Source organism: Mobula hypostoma, chromosome 9 (genome assembly GCF_963921235.1).
Source record: "Mobula hypostoma chromosome 9, sMobHyp1.1, whole genome shotgun sequence".
In the NCBI taxonomy this organism is placed as follows: domain Eukaryota; kingdom Metazoa; phylum Chordata; class Chondrichthyes; order Myliobatiformes; family Myliobatidae; genus Mobula; species Mobula hypostoma.
This window is the reverse complement of record NC_086105.1, coordinates 14,021,076-14,040,471: the sequence shown is the minus strand read 5'-3', so window position 1 is coordinate 14,040,471 and position 19,396 is coordinate 14,021,076. Positions and strand designations below refer to the sequence as shown.

Below are 19,396 nucleotides of genomic sequence, written 5' to 3'. Positions count from 1 at the left end.
ATTAATAAGCACTAATGAAACTGAAGATTATAAGTTTAATGGACTGTGTAGTACAATTATGTACTGTTCTTCTAATTATATATTTAAATTATGTCATAGGAGAGAGTTCATTTGACCTCTGGTTGTGAGCTGGACTGGGATGAAGAGGTTTCTGCTGCCCAGTGCCATGACTGTGTCCCAGTATCTTCAGACCATCCCTTGTACATTCTTTACACATCAGGAACAACAGGAACGCCAAAGGTATAAATTTCAATTCCCCTGACGTAGCTTGGATTTTCCTAATGCGTAAAACATTTTAAAATTATAGGACAGCGTGTGTGTTTATTTAAAGATATGCAACAAATGCTGAGTTTGTGGAAATATAATTTAAAATTATCAGGAGAATGATATATTGTATTAACCAGAGAGTGAAAACTATCAATATTACTGAAGAATACTTTGCATTTTCTCTCATTTTATCTAGGTACGTGTATACAAATGGTGTTCATTCTTCTTCCATGGTTGACTAGTACTGACTTCCTCTGCGAGTCGACTGAAAAATGCCTGATAGCAAATCAGATGATTATTCATCTCAGTGTAATTGAAAGACAGTAGGCTGTTCAAACTGGAGAGCAAGTAACTCAACCAGTCCTGCCCTTAGCTAAATAACCTTTTCTATTATGCACAGTCACACTGTTCCAGCCTCATTCAGTCACAGAAGCACTGGTTCCTTTTCACTTCTATAATCTAGGGACGCAAAGAGAATGTGTAATGTGCTAGTGCCTTCTCACAAGAGATGGAGTATACACAACAAATGAGATTGATTGTTAAGCTATTTTTGTGCCAAGATGAGGCCTCCCTCATGGTGGAGGATCAACACTTTATATTCCATCTCTGTAGCCTCCAACCTGACAGCAAGAATATCGATTTCTCCTTCCAGTAAACAAATTCCCCTGACCCCTTCGTTTATTCCCCGCTCTGACATTTTACTTCTCACCTACCTATTACTTCCCCCGTGTTCCCTCCTTCTTCCCTTTCTCCTATGCTCTACTTGCCTCTCCTGCCAGATTCCTTCTTCTCCAGCCCATGACATTTCCCACTCACCCAGCTTCACCTTCCAGCTAGCTTCTTTCCCCCTCCCCCCGCTTTTCTTCTGGCGTCTTCCCCCTTCCTTCTCAGTCCTGAAGAAGGGTCTCAGCCTGAAACGTTGACTATCTGTTCATTTCCACAAATATTGTATGACCTGCGGAGTTCCTCCAGCATTTTGTGCGTGTGTTGCTTAGGATTTCTAGCATCTACAGACTTTCTTGTGTCTATTTTTCAGGGAGTTGTTCGTGCATCTGGGGGATACACCGTAATGCTTAAATGGACCATGTCGAAAGTGTACGGTCTCAAACCTGGTGAGGTAAAGTTTGCTTCTCTTACTTCTGCAAAATTTTCCACTGGAGCCACATTATATAACATAAAGACTTCTTGTTTTGTATTTTCCAGGTTTGGTGGACTGCTTCTGACCTGGGTTGGGTAGTAGGACATTCTTATATTTGCTATGCGCCTCTTCTTCATGGGAATACATCCATCTTGTATGAGGTTGGTGGAAGGAGAGTATTATTATATCTATGTTTTTGCAGAAGAGGTTGCAAGGAGGAGCATTATAGACCTTGAATGATGAATGCATCACGTCTCCAACTGTGCCATTGTAATTGATCAGGATTTAAGGGAGGAAGGAGTATTAGAAATTTTTTGAAAACATATTTATCCAGTGAATCAATGTAATTAGTGTTCTGCAATCTGTAGATATCGGAAATCTGAAATAAATTTGGGGACCACTTCATCAAGCTCCTCCGTTCCATCTGGCAAAAGCGGAACTTCCTGGTGGCTAAACATTTTAATTCTGATTCCCATTCCCATTCCGACATGCCAGTCCACAGCCTCCTCTTGTGTCACAGTGAGGCCACTCTCAGGTATATATTCTGTCTGGGTAGCCTCCAACCTGACGGCATGAATATTAACTTCTCCTGGTAAAAAATAATTCTCTCCCCTCCCCTCTTCTTCTGTTCCCCACTCCTGGCCTCTTACCTCCTTTCACCTGCCTATCACCTCCCCCGGCTCCCCTCCTCCTTCCCTTTCTCCTATGGTCCACTCTCCTCTCCTATCAAATTACTTCTTCTCCAGCCCTTTATCTTTCTGACCCACCTGGCTTCACCTATCACCTTCTAGCTAGCCTCCTCCCCTCTTTTTCAGCCCAGTCCAGTCCTTTTATTTTCTGGTGTCTTTCCCCCTTCCTTTTCAGTCCTAAAGGCATGAAATGTTGACTGTTTATCAATTTCTCTCGACGCTGCCTGACCTGCTGAGTTCCTCCAGCATTTTATGTGTGTTGCTTTGGATTCCCAGCACTTGCAGACTTCCTTGTGTTTCAAATTGTAGAGACTCTGAGCAAATTTTCTGATGAAAGGTTCTACCTGACATGCTGTGTTTCTGTTTTTCTTAACGTATTACCATTCAGTGTAGGATTTAGAGTAGCTGCTGGTGGTCACTCTGTAGGCAGTCTCCCAAAGGATAAAATTCTCATGAGCTCAACAAGGTAGATTCTGAGTTGATGTGTTGGTATGGATTAGATGGGCCAAAGGGCCTCTTTCTGTACTCCAGTGCTCTATGACTCTCTGAATATATATGCAGGGGACATATTTTCAAAAGGTCAGTCATTTAGAACAGAGAGAAATAAATTCTTTAAGGCTTCTGAACCCTTGAGTTCACCATGCAGAAAGCTCTGTTAACAGAGTGTACTGAAGTTAGAAATTACTGGATTTTCAGATAGTAAGGGAAATATAGTTAATATAGAAAAGTGGTACTGAAATAAAAGCTCAGCCATGGTCTTATTGAATGATGGAGCAGATCAAAGAGCCTCCTGGTTTTGTTTAAGCTCTTGTATTCTTATTTTAGCTCTGTTTTTATGCACAGAAGATGCATAAAAACCTTTTCCTCCCTAAACCAGAATGCGTGTCTGTGGTTGAAACCTCGCCCACTGGGAATTAGAACCTCAGGTGGCCGTGGTTGTTGTCAGCCATGTGTGTAGTGATGTACATAGAGCCTATCACTGCAATTACTGTCTGAGTGGATGTACTGCATTTTCGCATACTATGAAGCGAGGAGCAAAGCTCACAGCAAAAAGACGTGAATTAATGTGCCCCATGGAAAATGAATGATTTTTGCTCACAGTCTCTGCCAGAATCCATTTCCTGTGCTCTATCCAAATGTTCTGAAGAGACTCAATCTCTATGTATATTCAAAGTTCAAAGTAAATTTTATAATCAAAGTACATATATGGAACCCTATACAAACCTGGGATTCATTTTCTTGTGGGCATACTCAACAAATATAGAATAATAACTGTAACAGAATCAATGAAAGACCGCCCGACAAGGACTTTCAACCAGAGTGCAGAAGACAACAAACTGTGCAAATCCGAAAAGAAGAAACAGTGATACAAATAAATAAACAATGAATATCGAGAGCGGAAGATGAAGAGACTTTGAAAGTGAATCTATTGGTTGTTGGAACATTTCAATGATTGGGCAAGTGCAGTTATCTCCTTTTTCCAGAGGCTAATGTTTGAGGGGTAGTAACTGTATCTAAACCTGGTGGTGCGAGTGATGAGGCTCCTGTACCTTCTTCCTTATGGCAGCAGTGAAAAGAGAGCATGACCTGGGTGATGGGGGTCCCCGATGATGGATGCTGCTTTCCTGCGACAGTGTTTCATGTAGATGTGCTCAATGGTGGGGAGATAGATTTTTAGGCAGTGAAGGAGTTGAGCAATATGGTGTCAGGGCAGGATTGTGACTTGAAATAGAAGATAAGCTATGTGACCTTACTGAAAGATGGACCAAGAACAATGGACTGAATAGCCTATTGAATTATTTGTTCCTCTTTGCAGGGGAAGCCTGTTGGGACTCCAGATGCCGGAGCATATTTCCGACTGTTATCTGACCATGGTGTGGTAGCTTTATTCACTGCACCAACAGCACTGAGAGTAATTCGCCAGCAAGACCCCGAGGCTGTGCTTGGAAGACAGTACCATTTTCCAAGGTGACTCTTCCCAGGCTCAAGAGCCAAAGAAACTGAAATGAGCATTGCTTTTTAAACTGCACTGCAATTTACTTCCTTCAGTTGATCTGATGTTGGAATGCCAGGTTTATTTTGCATGGTGAGCTTTATCTGGTTTCTTAGCACATGGAAGGGACCATATTTAGCAAAGAATAGATGGATATAGTATAGAAAAATGTGTGTTAGATTTCTTATTTATGTGAAGCCAACGTAGTTTATGCAGCTTTAGGATGAAAGGTCCTGCACTTACTTTACTTTGGCTGTGGTCAGATTGGTCAAAATTGCTTTCAGGCCTGCTTGAAACCATATGGGGATTGATTTAAATATCTTGTGGAAAAAAGAATGTGGGGAAAAGAACCAGAGAAGCATGCGCTAGCTCTGTCAACACCAAAGGGGCTGTATTTTGTATGATGCAGACATCCCACCCTGCAAAAACTCATTTCAGGGAGGTAGCAGCCCTGCCCCCCCGCAACCCCATATTCCACTCCCCCCCCAGTCGACCTCTAAGGGTATATGTAATACTTTGTTTAGTGATTTTGTTTAATCTGTAAACCAAGTTGGGTATATGCAGAAAATGTGACATTAAAATATGTACATATAATATACTATGTTTATTCTCTTACAACTTTAAGCAGATCTACAGGGAGTTTGGCGTCATCACGTAGGACATCAGTAGGGTAGCTCCTTAGCAGCTAGCCAGCTAGTTTAAATAACGTTAGCTACGCTAATGAACGAATGACACCTGTTAAACTCACCTCAACATGTCTTTCACATTTTAACCCACCATGGGCAATAGAAAAGTTCACTATTTCAAACAGCACAGCGAGCAACACTGTCATTATTTTTGAGGTCGACTGTAAAGCCCACCGAGAAAACCGATAGGTCTACTTAGCACGAAGAGAGACCAATCAGGATGCTCGCTCTCCCTCTCAAAAAAATCGATTTGCGGGATATTGTATATAATTTCCGGGTATCAGGGAGCCACTATCAAATACGGGAGACTTCCAGAACATCCGGGAGAGGTGGGGTGTATGATGATGTGGAAACACATTTAATTTCTTATCAGCTGAATTCCGGAAGCTGACATCATGAAGTGAGCTGTACATGGCTGTTGCTAATATTATATTACAATATAATGTAGCAAGTCAACATCTGGTTAACATCTTTAACATTGTAGCATTAAACTTGAGCTGTTTGGTGTTTAAGATAATCATGAATAATCGCGTGAATTAAAAAAAAAGCATGTCAATAGCAGTTTTAATCACATTTGAAACAATATGAACTAGAAAGTGCAAAAGGAAAATGTTTTGAGAGGAAATGGACGGGGGGACAGGAGGGGTTTGGGGAGAGGTGGAGGTTGTATGGAGGAAGAGTTGCTGCATGAGAAAATAAGTACAACAGCTGAAAAAAGTAAGAGGGAGGGAGAAGGATGGTAGTATTCTCTGGATGGCTGCAGCTCTGGCAGCTAATAAAACTGAACGGGGCCGGTGGTCTCAGGCACTAATGGACACCACAAAAGTGTTTAGCAATAATGTGGATTTGATTTGAATAGTTATACTTAATTGTGGAATACTGGATTGCTGGGTTCCTGTGTTTGTGATTTCTACTCAAGCAGAGATAGTGAAATCAGCAGGGAAGGGATGACAATTGTTGACTCTCAAGGGAATGCAATTCTGTAGGCAGTTCCAGTAAACATCCTTAATTGCCGTCGAAGGTGAGGACCCACCTTCCTAATGCCTGTGATGTTTGGATAATGGAAAAACACTGCTACCGTGAGCAGCTCCAACATTTTGAATGATTGGCCACACAGGAATAGGGATGAGGCTGCCAGGTGAATATGTTGTGTGACCTGGAATCCACATTATTGATGTCAGAGAGCCAAACTTATGCCCTTTTAAGTGAGGCATCTTGAGGCTTGTGTGAGTGCTGACTAGGAAACGGATTATGGCACGAGACATGCATTGCAATGATTTTGGGGTGTAGTGAATGCTTGGGGAGGTTGCATTATGTTTAATGAACTCAGGTTTATTGGTCACTTTGACTTCAATGGAGGGGTGATTGGATTTCCATTAGAGCATAAGATAAAGGAGCAGAATTAGGCTAGTTGGCCATCAAGTTTGCTCCACCATTTCATCATGGCTGATCCATTTTCCCTCTCAGCCCCAATCTCCTGCCTTTTTCCATATACCTTCATGCCCTGACTAATCAAGAATCTATCAATCTCTGCCTTAAATATACCCAATGGCTTGGCCTCCACAGCCATGTATGGCAGTGAATTCCACAGATTCACCACCCTCTGGCTAAAGAAATTCCTCCTCACCTCCATTCTAAAAGGGCACCACTCTATTCTGAGGCTGTGTCCTCTGGTCCCAATCTCCCCCACCATAGGAAACATCGTCTTCACATCCATTGTATTGAGACTGTTCAACATTCAATAGGATTCAGTGAGTTCACCCCTCATTCTTCTGAATTCCAGTGAGTACAGGCCCAGAGTCATCAAATGCTCTTGTTGTGACAAGCCTTTCGACCCCGGATTCATTTTCGTGAACCTTCTTTGAGCCCTCTCCAGTGTCAGCACATGCTTCCTTAAAATAAGGGATCCAAAACTATTCCCAGTACTCCCAAGTGATGATTGTCAGTGCTTTATAAAGCCTTGACCTTACATCCTTGCTTTTCTATTCTTTTCCTTTTGAAATGAATGTTAACATTGCATTTGCTTCCCTCACCACCGAATCAGCCTAGAAATTAACTTACAGGAAATTCTGCACAAGATTTTTGCACCTCAGATTTTTGAATTTTCTTTCCATTTTTTACTTTTGGAGATGGCTGCTGTCAGGCACCTTAGCTAAACAGTGGAAACATTCAGAGGGTGGTGAATCTCTGGAATTCTCTACCCAGGTGGTTGTGAGGGCTTTTAAAAAGGAATTAGGTAAAGATTTGAAAGACAAGGAAATGGTAGGACCAGGGGAACTGGGGCAGATCAGCCAAGATAATTTTGAAAGGAGGTGTGGGTTTCGTGGGTCAATTGGCTTAAACCTGCTCTATTTTCTTGTTCTGTTTTTCAAAAATGCCTCAAGTTTCTTAGGAACTCTGTAGGAAGCCAAAGTATGGGAAAATCAGGGTGAGATGCAAGGAATTAAAAAAAAATTCTTTCCTTTCTGTCATGCCATTAATGTTTTTACTCCAGATTCCGGACCTTATTTGTGGCTGGGGAGCATTGCGATCCGGATACTTTGAAATGGGCCAAACAAATCTTCAATGTTCCCGTTCTAGATCATTGGTGGCAAACAGGTAAGTATTGTTGATATCAATAGTTATTTGCAGTGTGTTATTATTACCTGCACAAAGTACATGACTTGTGCTCTTCAGAAGTGCAAGGATTCAGGCGTTAAGGCGCAAGAGAAGCCATTGAGCCAGTTGGCTCTGTGCTGCCTCCCAGCAGAACTATCCCATCAATCCCTTACTGATTTTCACTCTACCATTGCCATCATGCTGGGGACACCAGGCTTAGTTCAATAAGGAGTGGAGAAGGCCATGCCAGGGACACCATTATTGAGAGAGGGAAGTACAATTCCTACCTGTTGAATGCAAAAGAGAGAGGCAGGTGGCCCCACAACTAAAGGATCAGTTAAGTGCTCTGGAGCTCTGTCACCTTTAGTTCTGAATGGAGTAGGGCAGATAAATACTTAATTGAAGGATGAGATGCCAATGAGAATATGGAGGATGCTAATGTATAATTAATAAGGTTAAAATACTTGAAGCAATGTTCATTCTATGCCAGTCCTGGCTTTTTCTCAAGGCTTTGAGCATTAAAGAAGCTGGTCATGAGGGAAGCTGGGATTTGGTTGACATCTATGGCCTGGCATCGACATTATGTTTAGAATGTATATCAAGAAATTCCAGTCCAAGGAGTTATCAGTCACCAAGCTTAGTTATGTGTTTTTGTTTTATTCACTTTATACTGTTCATTTTATTCACTTTTTGTGGGGTAGTGGTGGTATAATTTGTCCATCTGTGCTGATCACCCCATCCTTGACTAAGCTGTTCCACCGTGAACACGATCTGTTATGAGTCAACATGATGCTTTCAGATCAGGTCGTGCATAGCACGTACCTCCGCCGCACCGCTCAAGTGTGTTTCTGGGGTACAGGGGCTAGCGACCCTTGTGCCTGTTTTGTGTTCTGTCGCTGAGCAGCAGTGAACCATCTGATTGGCCTCTCAGAGTTCTCTTTGGGAACTAGTTGACTTGATCAGCATTTCTGATCTGGCTATTGTTCACGATTGCACAATAAAAATATATATATTTTGGGTCATTCAAATCTATATATGGGTTAAGCTGATAGGCAACAATCAATATAGATGGAAGAATATTTTCTTTATATAGACAACACCGAGTTATGATAATGCACTGAAAGGGAATTTAAACCGTGTTGCAGGATGCGCATTGAAATTGCGCCTCTGACGTCAGTGAAGAAGGTTAAAATGCTTGAATATTGCAGAAATGCTTACAGCACTGTATTCAAAGGAAGTGCGGTGTAACTAGTGACACAGCTTTTATCATCGTATCTTGTTTGGTGGGATATTTTGTTCATTTGGATATCAGTATATTTTTTGTAAGGCGTGTATGCTATGAAGAGGAGGATGAAAGTAAAGAGTTAAACCACACAGTAGCAGCTGCTTGGCCCAGACAGCTACTTTTAATAAAATGATGCAAAGTTGGAGCTTGAAAGATAAGAGAGGTAGATTTTTAAGAAAGATCTTTATCAGAAAGATGGATAAGTTTAGGGAAGGGAATGGCTGAGTTTAATGGTGCACAGCCACCACTTACAGAGCAGTAGTTGGGAGTATACAAAGCATTGCATGAAGGAAAGTAAATGTCTAGAAAGATTATAGGGCTGAAAAGGGTTGAGTGATAGGGAGGAATGAAACCGTAAAGGAATTTGAAAACAAGGGTGAAAATTATATTTAACTTCTCATACCTAAATAAGAAAACATATTATACCTTGTTAGAGCCTGCATATAATAGTGCTCACTTTTTTTAAAAATTTCAACAGAAACAGGGTCTCCAATAAGTGCATCTTGTGTAGGTCTGGGGAACTCTCTAAATCCTCCTCCAGGACAAGCTGGAAGACCTGTTCCAGGATATAATGGTATAGTATCTTATTCATTTTTTGTGGGCAATTGGTTTGCATCCTTTTATGTTTTCAAATTTACTTCGAGAGGAATTAGCAACAATGAATGTATAAACATATCCCAGGTTATGAAAGACCTGACTTTTAAAGTTCTGTGTTTTTAAAACCAACTTCCATTTTTTCAAATTATAATGTTTTGTGGTAATTTCTAATGACTTTTGGACTAAGGTCCTTTCCAGCACAAGTCATATCAGTCAATGTAAAGTGAAATAAACAGCTTGTAAGCATTTGCCAGATTTGAAATTACTGGGTACTATATCTTTGTTACATACACAAGAATATAGGTTCAGGAGTAGGCCACCAGGCCCTTCATCTACCGTATCATTTAATATAATGTGGCAGAAATGGTGGCAAAGTTTGAGAGATTTACCGTTCTTTGTGAGGGGAATTTTTTTATAACTCAGTCTTAAGTAACCGGAACTTGATGTTGTAGTTTTGTCTCTATCTCTGGAGACAGCTTATCTACTGATGTCTACTATAAGCCTACTGACTCTCATAGCTATCTGGACTATTCCTCTTCTCACCCTGTCTCTTGCAAAAATGCCATCCCCTTCTCGCAATTCCTCTGTCTCTGCCGCATCTGCTCTCAGGATGAGGCTTTTCATTCCAGGACAAAGGAGATGTCCTCCTTTTTTAAAGAAAGGGGCTTCCCTTCCTCCACTATCAACTCTGCTCTTAAACGCATCTCCCCCATTTCATGCACATCTGCTCTCACTCCATCCTCCCGCCACCCCACTAGGAATAGGGTTCCCCTGGTCCTCACCTACCACCCCACCAGCCTCCGGGTCCAACATATAATTCTCCGTATCTTCCGTCACCTCCAATGGGATCCCACCACTAAGCACATCTTTCCCTCCTCCCCCTCTGCTTTCCGCAGGGATCGCTCCCTACACGACTCCCTTGTCCATTTGATCCCCCCCCCCCATCCCTCCCCACTGATCTCCCTCCTGGCACTTATCCGTGTAAGCGGAACAAGTGCTACACATGCCCTTACACTTCCTCCCTCACTACCATTCAGGGCCCCAGACAGTCCCTCCAGGTGAGGCGACACTTCAGCTGTGAGTCGGCTGGGGTGATATACTGTGTCCGGTGCTCCCGATGTGGCCTTCTATATATTGGCGAGACCCGACGCAGACTGGGAGATCATTTCACTGAACACCTACACTCTGTCCGCCAGAGAAAGCAGGATCTCCCAGTGGCCACACATTTTAATTCCACGTCCCATTCCCATTCTGACATGTCTATCCACGGCCCCTTTACTGTAAAGATGAAGCCACACTCAGGTTGGAGGAACAACACCTTATATTCCGTCTGGGTAGCCTCCAACCTGATTGCATGAACATTGACTTCTCAAACTTCCGCTAATGCCCCACCTCCCCCTCATACCCTATCCGTTATTTATTTATATACACACATTCTTTTTCTCTCTCTCCTTTTTCTCCCTCTGTCCCCCTCACTATACCCCTTGCCCATCCTCTGGGTCCCCCCCCCCCCCGTCTTTCTCCCTGGGTCTCCTGTCCCATGATCCTCTCATATCCCTTTTGCCAATCACCTGTCCAGCTCTTGGCTCCATCCCTTCCCCCTCCTGTCTTCTCCTATCATTTTGGATCTCCTCCTCCCCCTCCCACTTTCAAATCTCTTACTTGCTCTTCTTTCAGTTAGTCCTGACGAAGGGTCTCGGGCCTGAAACGTCAACTGTACCACTTCCTAGAGATTCTGCCTGGCCTGCTGCGTTCACCAGCAACTCTTATGTGTGTGGGATGTTGAAGTGTTGGGATGAACAGTGGGTTTTCATGGACTCTAGATCATGGTCTCCTTGGGGGCTTTGCTGAGCTTACATCCTGCCTGAAGGGAGACTGATGCTTTTGCTGAGGCAGGTGGGGGAGGGTTGATCCTTTGCTCTTGCTTATGCGTGAAAGGCAGGAGGGGGTCTCTGGGGTTCTGATGTTTTCCTGTCATTCATTCTTTGGGTTTTTTTTCCTGCTTTGAGGATGCCTGTGGAGAGCAAGAATTTCAGGTTGTATATTGTATGAGTTCTGTGCTATTAATTGAACCATTGAAAACATTTCAAAATGTACCCTGTCAGTCCCTGTTCAGATAATAGATTTTTCAGTAAGGTTACTCTATTCTTCTGGTAAGATGGTGGTGTGCTCAGACGCAGTGTTTTCTGCTGAGTCAGCCAAAGGTGTTATTGCCTTTTTTTTAAAGTTTTTTTTTACAATCGCTAGACCCTACTGGACATTAAGAACTTAAAGTACTGCAGGTCTACCTCATCAGTGAGTTGCTTATTGGCAGAGAAACTGAAGGAGCTGGACTTGGTGTGGACTGTGATGCTGCCTGCAATGGAGAGGTGTCAATAAGAGGAGATGTGCAAGCTAACAGTGATCATTTTAGTTGTGTTTTTTTTGTGGATCGGAAGACCTTGTTGGACATTGGTGGTGTGGAATTCTGAAGATCAAATTCTTTGGTTTATCAGTGAACTGCAGGGGTGGATGGTTGGGGAGCTGCATGGACTCAGTTGTAGCAAGGACTAGGCCTCAAACCACAATGTCACCTGTTTGTAGCTGCCCAGGGAAGGCATCATAGTTGGGAGCTCCACCGGAGTGCCAGAGGCGGTGTGGCATAGCATCCATGCTGGAGTTGGTGCTGCCCCCCAGTGCTCACTTGGCAGAATACAAGCTGTATTGTGCTCGACTGCAGACTGCTGCAACATTCATGGACTCTGGGACCTGGACTATATATTTTTTTTGAGACTGTATTTTACTGCTATCTTCTATGTGCTTGCTAACTTGTATATGCCATGTGTGCCTTGTGCTGTGTATGACTTTTGGTACTGTGTTCTTCACCTTGGCTCCGAGATAACGCTATTTTGTTTGACATGGTTATTCATGGAGGTTTGAATGAAAAATAAACTTGAATTTGAACTTCACACACAAAATGCTGGAGGAACGCAGCAGTCCAGACAGCATCTAGGAAAAGAGTACAGTCGACGTTTCAGGCCGAAACCTTTCAGCAAGATGCTGAAGGGTTTCAGCCCAAATTAATCCCTTATTATGGTTGACAGGATGGCAATAAACCCCCTTTTTGAGCTGTTGTTCTTTCTGTTTAAAAAGTGCCAGTTAGAAGTTTGAAAAAGTGGACAGTGATATTTGAAGTAAAAATAATATTCAAACCAGAAACTTGAAGAAATTGGTGTATCAGTTTAGTTGATAAGAAATCCTTCAGTTCGGTTACGGCAAAGGCTGAAAATTTTGAGCAACACACACACAAAATGCTGGAGGAACTCAGCAAGTCAGGCAGCATCTATGGAGGGGAATAAATAGTTGCCATAAGCTGAGACCCTTCATCGGTCCTGATGAAAAGTCTCATCCTGAAATGTAGACCACTTATTCTCCTCCATAGATGCTGCTTGATTTGCTAAGTTCCTGCAAAATTTTATGCATGTTGCTTGAGTTCAGTCGATTCTTTAAGAGGTGCTGTGGCAGAAGGATTGGTAGCTTTCTGCATTGCATTATGTAGGTAATATTTCTATTGGTGATTGTACTGGAGGAGCACTGTCCTTTTGAAACTGGAGTACCAATAAAGTGCATTGCATTGTATGGCAATAAGCTTTTCAGTGTTGGTACAGTTGTGTTTATCTAAGTATCTTTGACTTTTTTCAAATGTACAATTTTTATATTTTCACTGTAATGTCATTGATTTACAAAGATATTTTTCACTATAATGTTTAGTGTGCCATCTATATCACATTGTCTTTGACCTCTCTGTCAATATACTTCATGCTTATAAACTCCTCCATCAAATGTTCTTTCAGCCTCTCCAATCTATCCACGCTAAGTAAATCCTATTATCCCTGTAATCATTTTTAGTAAATTCCCTTCAACATCTTCTGAAATGTCTTTACATTTTTTCTTATGTGTGGTGCCCAAAACTGGACATAATAACGCATGTTGCATTTGGTTAATAAAATTTTGACAGAAAACAACCTCCAGGCAAATATACGTTTCCAAGTCCATTTTTATTTAAATCCAGAATTTCAAATTTCTTGAGAATTAAAATCACATCAGCCCAAATTTCCCCACCAGTAGTCTTCTAACTAGGCTCCCCTACACTCATTTTCCTGATAGGTACTGGTCTGATTCACTTTATTGGAGTGTTGTGTGGCAAAAGAGCCTGGCTTATGTAGATACCATTTTCTAGAGGGCAGAACAAGCAGTTTCTAAACCAGCTAAATAAAAGCACAGCTTGTGGAATCCCAGATAGCTGTCTGTAGAATATACAAAATGTCACTGATCTAAAAATTATTAAAAATCACACAGAAAAATCAAATACATTGGTACATCATAAAATATAATCTTTAAAAAGTTCTTAAAAAATTAAGACTTAACTAAACAATTAATTAATGTAAATTATGTCCTACACAGCATTTAACTATGCAGTTGTCTTTCTCTGTTCAAATGAATGCAACTGCTCCGCCTTCACTGGTCTAATCTGATGTATGTTTTGCAGGTGGACTCCTCAGTGACAAAGGCTGTAAAATTGCCACAGATTTGCTTTCTACCATTGGTTTCCATTAGGATTCCAATTTTCCAGTAACATTCATAAAAGGCTGGTGAAGAGCAACTGATTTTTGCTGTCTTGTGCACAAGTGGGAATCTGAGACTGGTCTCACTAATCTGGGGAAATGCCAATCATTTTTTATGCAAAGTCTGTGTCATCCTTCCTGGATTTTTCCATCTGTTCTTTCATTTTTACTCTAAAAGCACAATAATATGGTGAAAATTGGTATTGCACATCTTTGGCCTATCAATTTGAGTACATGCAATCACTGATAAATGATAATTTGTGTAAAGCTATCTGTTAGAATATCAGATAATGAATGTGACACCTTAAACTCTGATTCTAATGCTGGTGTAGTTTAACATTAAAACTGCCTCAATAATGGTACACATTATATCAGGTGAGCCTCACCATCATGTCGCTAACAAATCTGCAATTCCAGCTTAGATATTTCCTTTTGTTTTGTCCCATTGCTGGTGCTAAATGCTTTCATAAATGTCTATCTTTGTAGATTAAAATGAGGTTTTGTGTTTGTAACGCATTGATATCACATATCACAAAAAGGAACAGTGCACCAAATTGCAGTCCAAGTTATTCAGGACAGTTAAATGTTTTGAAATCATACATAATAAAAGAATCAAGCAGCATGGATAGTTATGTGCTTTATAAATCCAATTTATTTATTGAGATAACTGCCGAATAGGCCCTTCTGATCCTTCGAGCTGCGCCCCCAGCAATCCCCCGACTTAATCCTAACCTACTCATAGGACAATTTACAATGACCAATTAACCTACCAACTGGTACATCTTTGGACTGTGGCACCTGGAGGAAACCCACACAGTCATTGGGGAGAACGTACAAACTCCTTACAGGCAGCGGTGGGAATTGAATCCGTGTCACTGGTACTGTAAAGCTTTGTGCTAACCACTACCCTATCCTGCCACTTTACCTTTGTACTTAATAGCACAGGAATAGACATGGCAGATAGGATATTTTGATAATCACCTTTAAGACCAGAGCAATAATTAATTTGAAAAAAAAATTAAGTGTAAATGTTTTAAAGTGGGTGAAAGAGAAAAACAATTATTGGCAGAATTTTCCAGGGTGAAAACTGGCATTGATCACAGCACTAGTATACCCTATCCCAGTGCATGTCACATTTGAACTATTTAATCTCCTTTCATGATTCTTATCATAATGGCCTGGAAACTGTGATAAGGGTCATAGTTACACACATCAAGGTTCTGGTGAACGTAGCAGGCCAGGTAGCATCTCTAGGAAGAGGTACAGTCGACGTTTCGGGCCGAGACCCTTCGTCAGGACTAACGAAGGGTCTTGGCCCGAAACGTCGACTGTACCTCTTCCTAGAGATGCTGCCTGGCCTGCTGCGTTCACCAGCAACTTTGATGTGTGTTGCTTGAATTTCCAGCGTCTGCAGAATTCCTCATGTTAAGGGTCATAGTTGTTCAATCAGTGAATCACTATAAAGAAAAACAAATTATACTGACTGATGTGTTTTTTTAGTTCATGACTTTGGATGGCAGAGATTTTTGTATTTATTTTGTTCATATCCACAAAAAACAGTTTTTAAATATAACTTTTGATAGGTTTCCAGTAGTATGGTTAATTTGGTTATTATAAGTACTTAATTTCCAAAACAACTACATTAAAAGTAAACATCAAGGCTTGTATTAATTTATTTGGATGATCAACATTTAATCTGGTTTTACTAACATGTCTTTATATTTTATTCATTTTATAGCAGTGATTCTGGGCCATGACATGAAGGAAGTGAACCACAATGAACTGGGGAATATTGCAGTCAAGTGAGTGCTAATTACTGTTCCAGGGTGCATTCGACATTGTTGTTCTGTCTTAATAGGAGGGGCCTGTTTGGGAGAGGAAGCCCTCAGCTTTTGTAATAGGATACCACCTCAGGAGGCACATGAGTGGCAGCAGAGCTATTGATTGATATGCAGGATTGTAATACAGTAGTACTGAAAGCATCGACTTTGAATGTAAAGAATGAAAAGCTATTGCATGGCTTATTCTTGTAAATGTTTTTACTGTGAATAGAGTTTATTTTGTTCAGAAATATTATTAGATCTTCAAACACACAAGGATCAGTTCTTCAGTTTTAATCTAGACCATGCCATTCTTAAGAATGATAAGTAGTTACACGTGAATCTGATCATATGTCTGAATATATTTCTTGGGTTGTGGGGATGACTTTTTTTTTTACTATTTTTAATTGATCTTGAACGATGGCAGTGAGAGGTGTTTCCATATATCATTGGACAGATGTTTCCAATATTGAGGTTAAGAAATGGCAGCTTTTGTCCGAGCAAAATGATTTGGAGGAATCATGATGTTTGTATCCACCACTTTCCCTTGACCACACTGGTGACAGAAGCTGTGGGTGTTTGAGGTGTTGCTGTGTTGTAATTCTTATGCAACATACCCACAGTACCCCGATGCTAGAGTAAGTGGTTGTAAAAGCTTTTGAACAAATGCTGATACGTTAGAATTGGTGAGGCCGAATTTGGAGTATTGTGTGCAGTTTTGGTCACCAAATTACAGGAAGGATATCAATAACGTTGAAAGAATGCAGAGAAGGTGTACAAGGATGTTGCCGGGACTTGAGGAACTGAGTTACAGAGAAAGGTTGAGTAGGTTAGGACTTTATTCCCTGAAGCATAGAAGAATGAGGGGAGATTTGATAGAGGGATATAAAATTATGACGGGGTATAGATAGAGTGAATGCAAGCAGACTTTTTCTACTGAGGCTAGGGGAGAAAAAAACCAGAGGACATGGGTTAAGGGTGAAGGGGGAAAAGTTTAAAGGGAACATTGGGGGGGGCTTCTTCACACAGAGAGTGGTGGGAGTGTGGAATGAGCTGCCAGATGAAGTGGTAAATGTGGGCTCACTTTTAACATAGAACATAGAATAGTACAGCACAATACAGGGCCTTCAGCCCACAATGTTGTGCTGACCCTTAAACCCTGCCTCCCATATAACCCCCCACCTTAATTTCCTCCATGTACCTGACTAGTAGTCTCTTAAATTTCACTAGTGTATCTGCCTCCACCACTGACTCAGGCAGTGCATTCCACGCACCAACCACTCTCTGAGTAAACAACCTTCCTCTAATATCCCCCTTGAACTTTCCACCCCTTACCTTAAAGCCATGTCATCTTGTATTGAGCAGTGGGGAAGAGGTGCTGGCTGTCCACTCTATCTATTCCTCTTAATATCTTGTATAGCTCTATCATGTCTCCTCTCATCCTCCTCCTCTCCAAAGAGTAAAGCCCTAGCTCCCTTAATCTTTGATCATAATGCATACTCTAAACCAGGCAGCATCCTGGTAAATCTCCTCTGTACCCTTTCCAATGCTTCCACATCCTTCCTATAGTGAGGCGACCAGAACTGGACACAGTACTCCAAGTGTGGCCTAACCAGAGTTTTATAGAGCTGCATCATTACCTCGCAACTCTTAAACTCTATCCCTCGACTTATGAAAGCTAACACCCCATAAGCTTTCTTAACTGCCCTATCTACCTGTGAGGCAACTTTCAGGGATCTGTGGACATGTACCCCCAGATCCCTCTGCTCCTCCACACTACCAAGTATCCTGCCATTACTTTGTACTCTGCCTTGGAGATTGTCCTTCCAAAGCGTACCACCTCACACTTCTCCGGGTTGAATTCTATCTGCCACTTCTTAGCCCACTTCTGCGTTCTATCGATGTCTCCCTGCAATCTTTTACAATCCTCTGCACTATCCACAACACCACCAACCTTTGTGTCATCTGCAAACTTGCCAACCTACCCTTCTACCCCCACATCCAGGTCGTTAATAAAAATCACAAAAAGTAGAGGTCCCAGAACTGATCCTTGTGGGACACCACTAGTCACATCCCTCCAATCCGAATGTACTCCCTCCACCACTACCCTCTGCTTTCTGCAGGCAAGCCAATTCTGAATCCACCTGGCCAAATTTCCCTGGATCCCATGCCTTCTGACTTTCTGAATAAGCCTACCGTGTGGAACCTTGTCAAATGACTTACTAAAATCCATGTAGATCACATCCACTGCACTACCCTCATCTATATGCCTGGTCACCTCCTCAAAGAACCCTCTCAGGCTTGTTTGACACGGTCTGCCCTACACAAAACCATGCTGACTGTCCCTGATCAGACCATGATTCTCTAAATGCCCAGAGATTCTATCTCTGAGAATCTTTTCCAACAGCTTTCCCACCACAGACGTAAGGCTCACTGGTCTGTAATTACCCGGACTATCCCTACTACCTTTTTCGAACAAGGGGACAACATTCACCTCTCTCCAATCCTCTGGTACCATTCCCACAGACAATGAGGACATAAACATCCTAGCCAGAGGCTCAGCAATCTCTTCCCTCACCTCATGGAGCAGCCTGGGGAATATTCCGTCAGGACCCAGGGACTTATCTGTCCTAATGTATCTTAACAACTCCAACACCTCCTCTCCCTTAATATCAACATGCTCCAGAACATCAACCTCACTCATATTGTCCTCACCGTCATCAAGTTCCCTCTCATTGATGAATACCGAAGAGAAGTATTCATTGTGGACCTCGCTCACTTCCATAGCCTCCAGACACATCTTCCCACCTTTATCTGTAATTGGTCCTGTCTTCACTCCTGTCATCCTTTTATTCTTTGGGGTTTTCCTTTACCCTACTTGCCAAGGTCTTCTCATGCCCCCTTCTTGCTTTCCTCAGCCCCTTCTTAAGCTCCTTTCTTGCTACCCTATATTCCTCAATAGACCCCATCTGATCCTTGCTTCCTAAACCTCATGTATGCTGCCTTCTTCCACCTGACTAGATTTTCCACCTCACTTGTCACCCATGGTTCCTTCACCCTACCATTCTTTATCTTCCTCACTGGGACAGGTTCATCCCTAACATCCTGCAAGAGATCTCTAAACATCGACCACATGTTCATAGTACATTTCCCTGCAAAAACATCATCCCATTTCACACTCGCAAGTTCTAGCCTTATAGCCTCATAATTTGCCCTTCCCCAGTTAAAAATTTTCCTGTCCTCTTTGATTCTATCCTCTTCCATGATAATGCTAAAAGCCAGAGTGCTGTGGTCACTGTCCCCCAGATGTTCATCCACTGAGAGATCTGTGACCTGACCCAGTTCATTACCTAATACTAGATCTTGTATTAACATTTAAGAAAAACTTGGACAGGTACATGGATGAGAGGTGTATGGAGGGATATGGTCCAGGTGCAGGTCGGTGGGACTAGGCAGAAAAATGGTTCGGCATGGCCAAGGAGGGCCAAAAGGCCTGTTTCTGTGCTGTAATGATCTATGGTTCTATGGTTCTAAGTGTTTGTAGGATTGTGCAATTGGAGGTTTAGAGAAATGGCAAAGAAGAAGAGCTGAGTCAAAAAATGAGAAGTCATTATTTAATCAAATGGCAGGGTAGGCTTCAGCCAGGGGACCTATTCCTGCTGTTATTGACTTGTGTGGCTGCAGAAGCACTGAGGAAAATACATCTTATATAATCCACC

General features: G+C 41.9%; 1 protein-coding gene across 1 annotated transcript in view; it reads left to right on the top strand.

Annotated features, from left to right (window-relative positions):
* Positions 1-19,396, top strand: part of acss3 (acyl-CoA synthetase short chain family member 3) — an 88,607-nt gene that overhangs the window by 53,589 nt on the left and 15,622 nt on the right. The window contains exons 5-11 of the mRNA XM_063057751.1: positions 100-240; positions 1,304-1,384; positions 1,471-1,566; positions 3,911-4,062; positions 7,268-7,371; positions 9,135-9,230; positions 15,596-15,659. Of these exons, the coding sequence (XP_062913821.1) occupies positions 100-240; positions 1,304-1,384; positions 1,471-1,566; positions 3,911-4,062; positions 7,268-7,371; positions 9,135-9,230; positions 15,596-15,659 (734 nt within the window). The remainder of the gene's footprint in view (positions 1-99; positions 241-1,303; positions 1,385-1,470; positions 1,567-3,910; positions 4,063-7,267; positions 7,372-9,134; positions 9,231-15,595; positions 15,660-19,396) is intronic.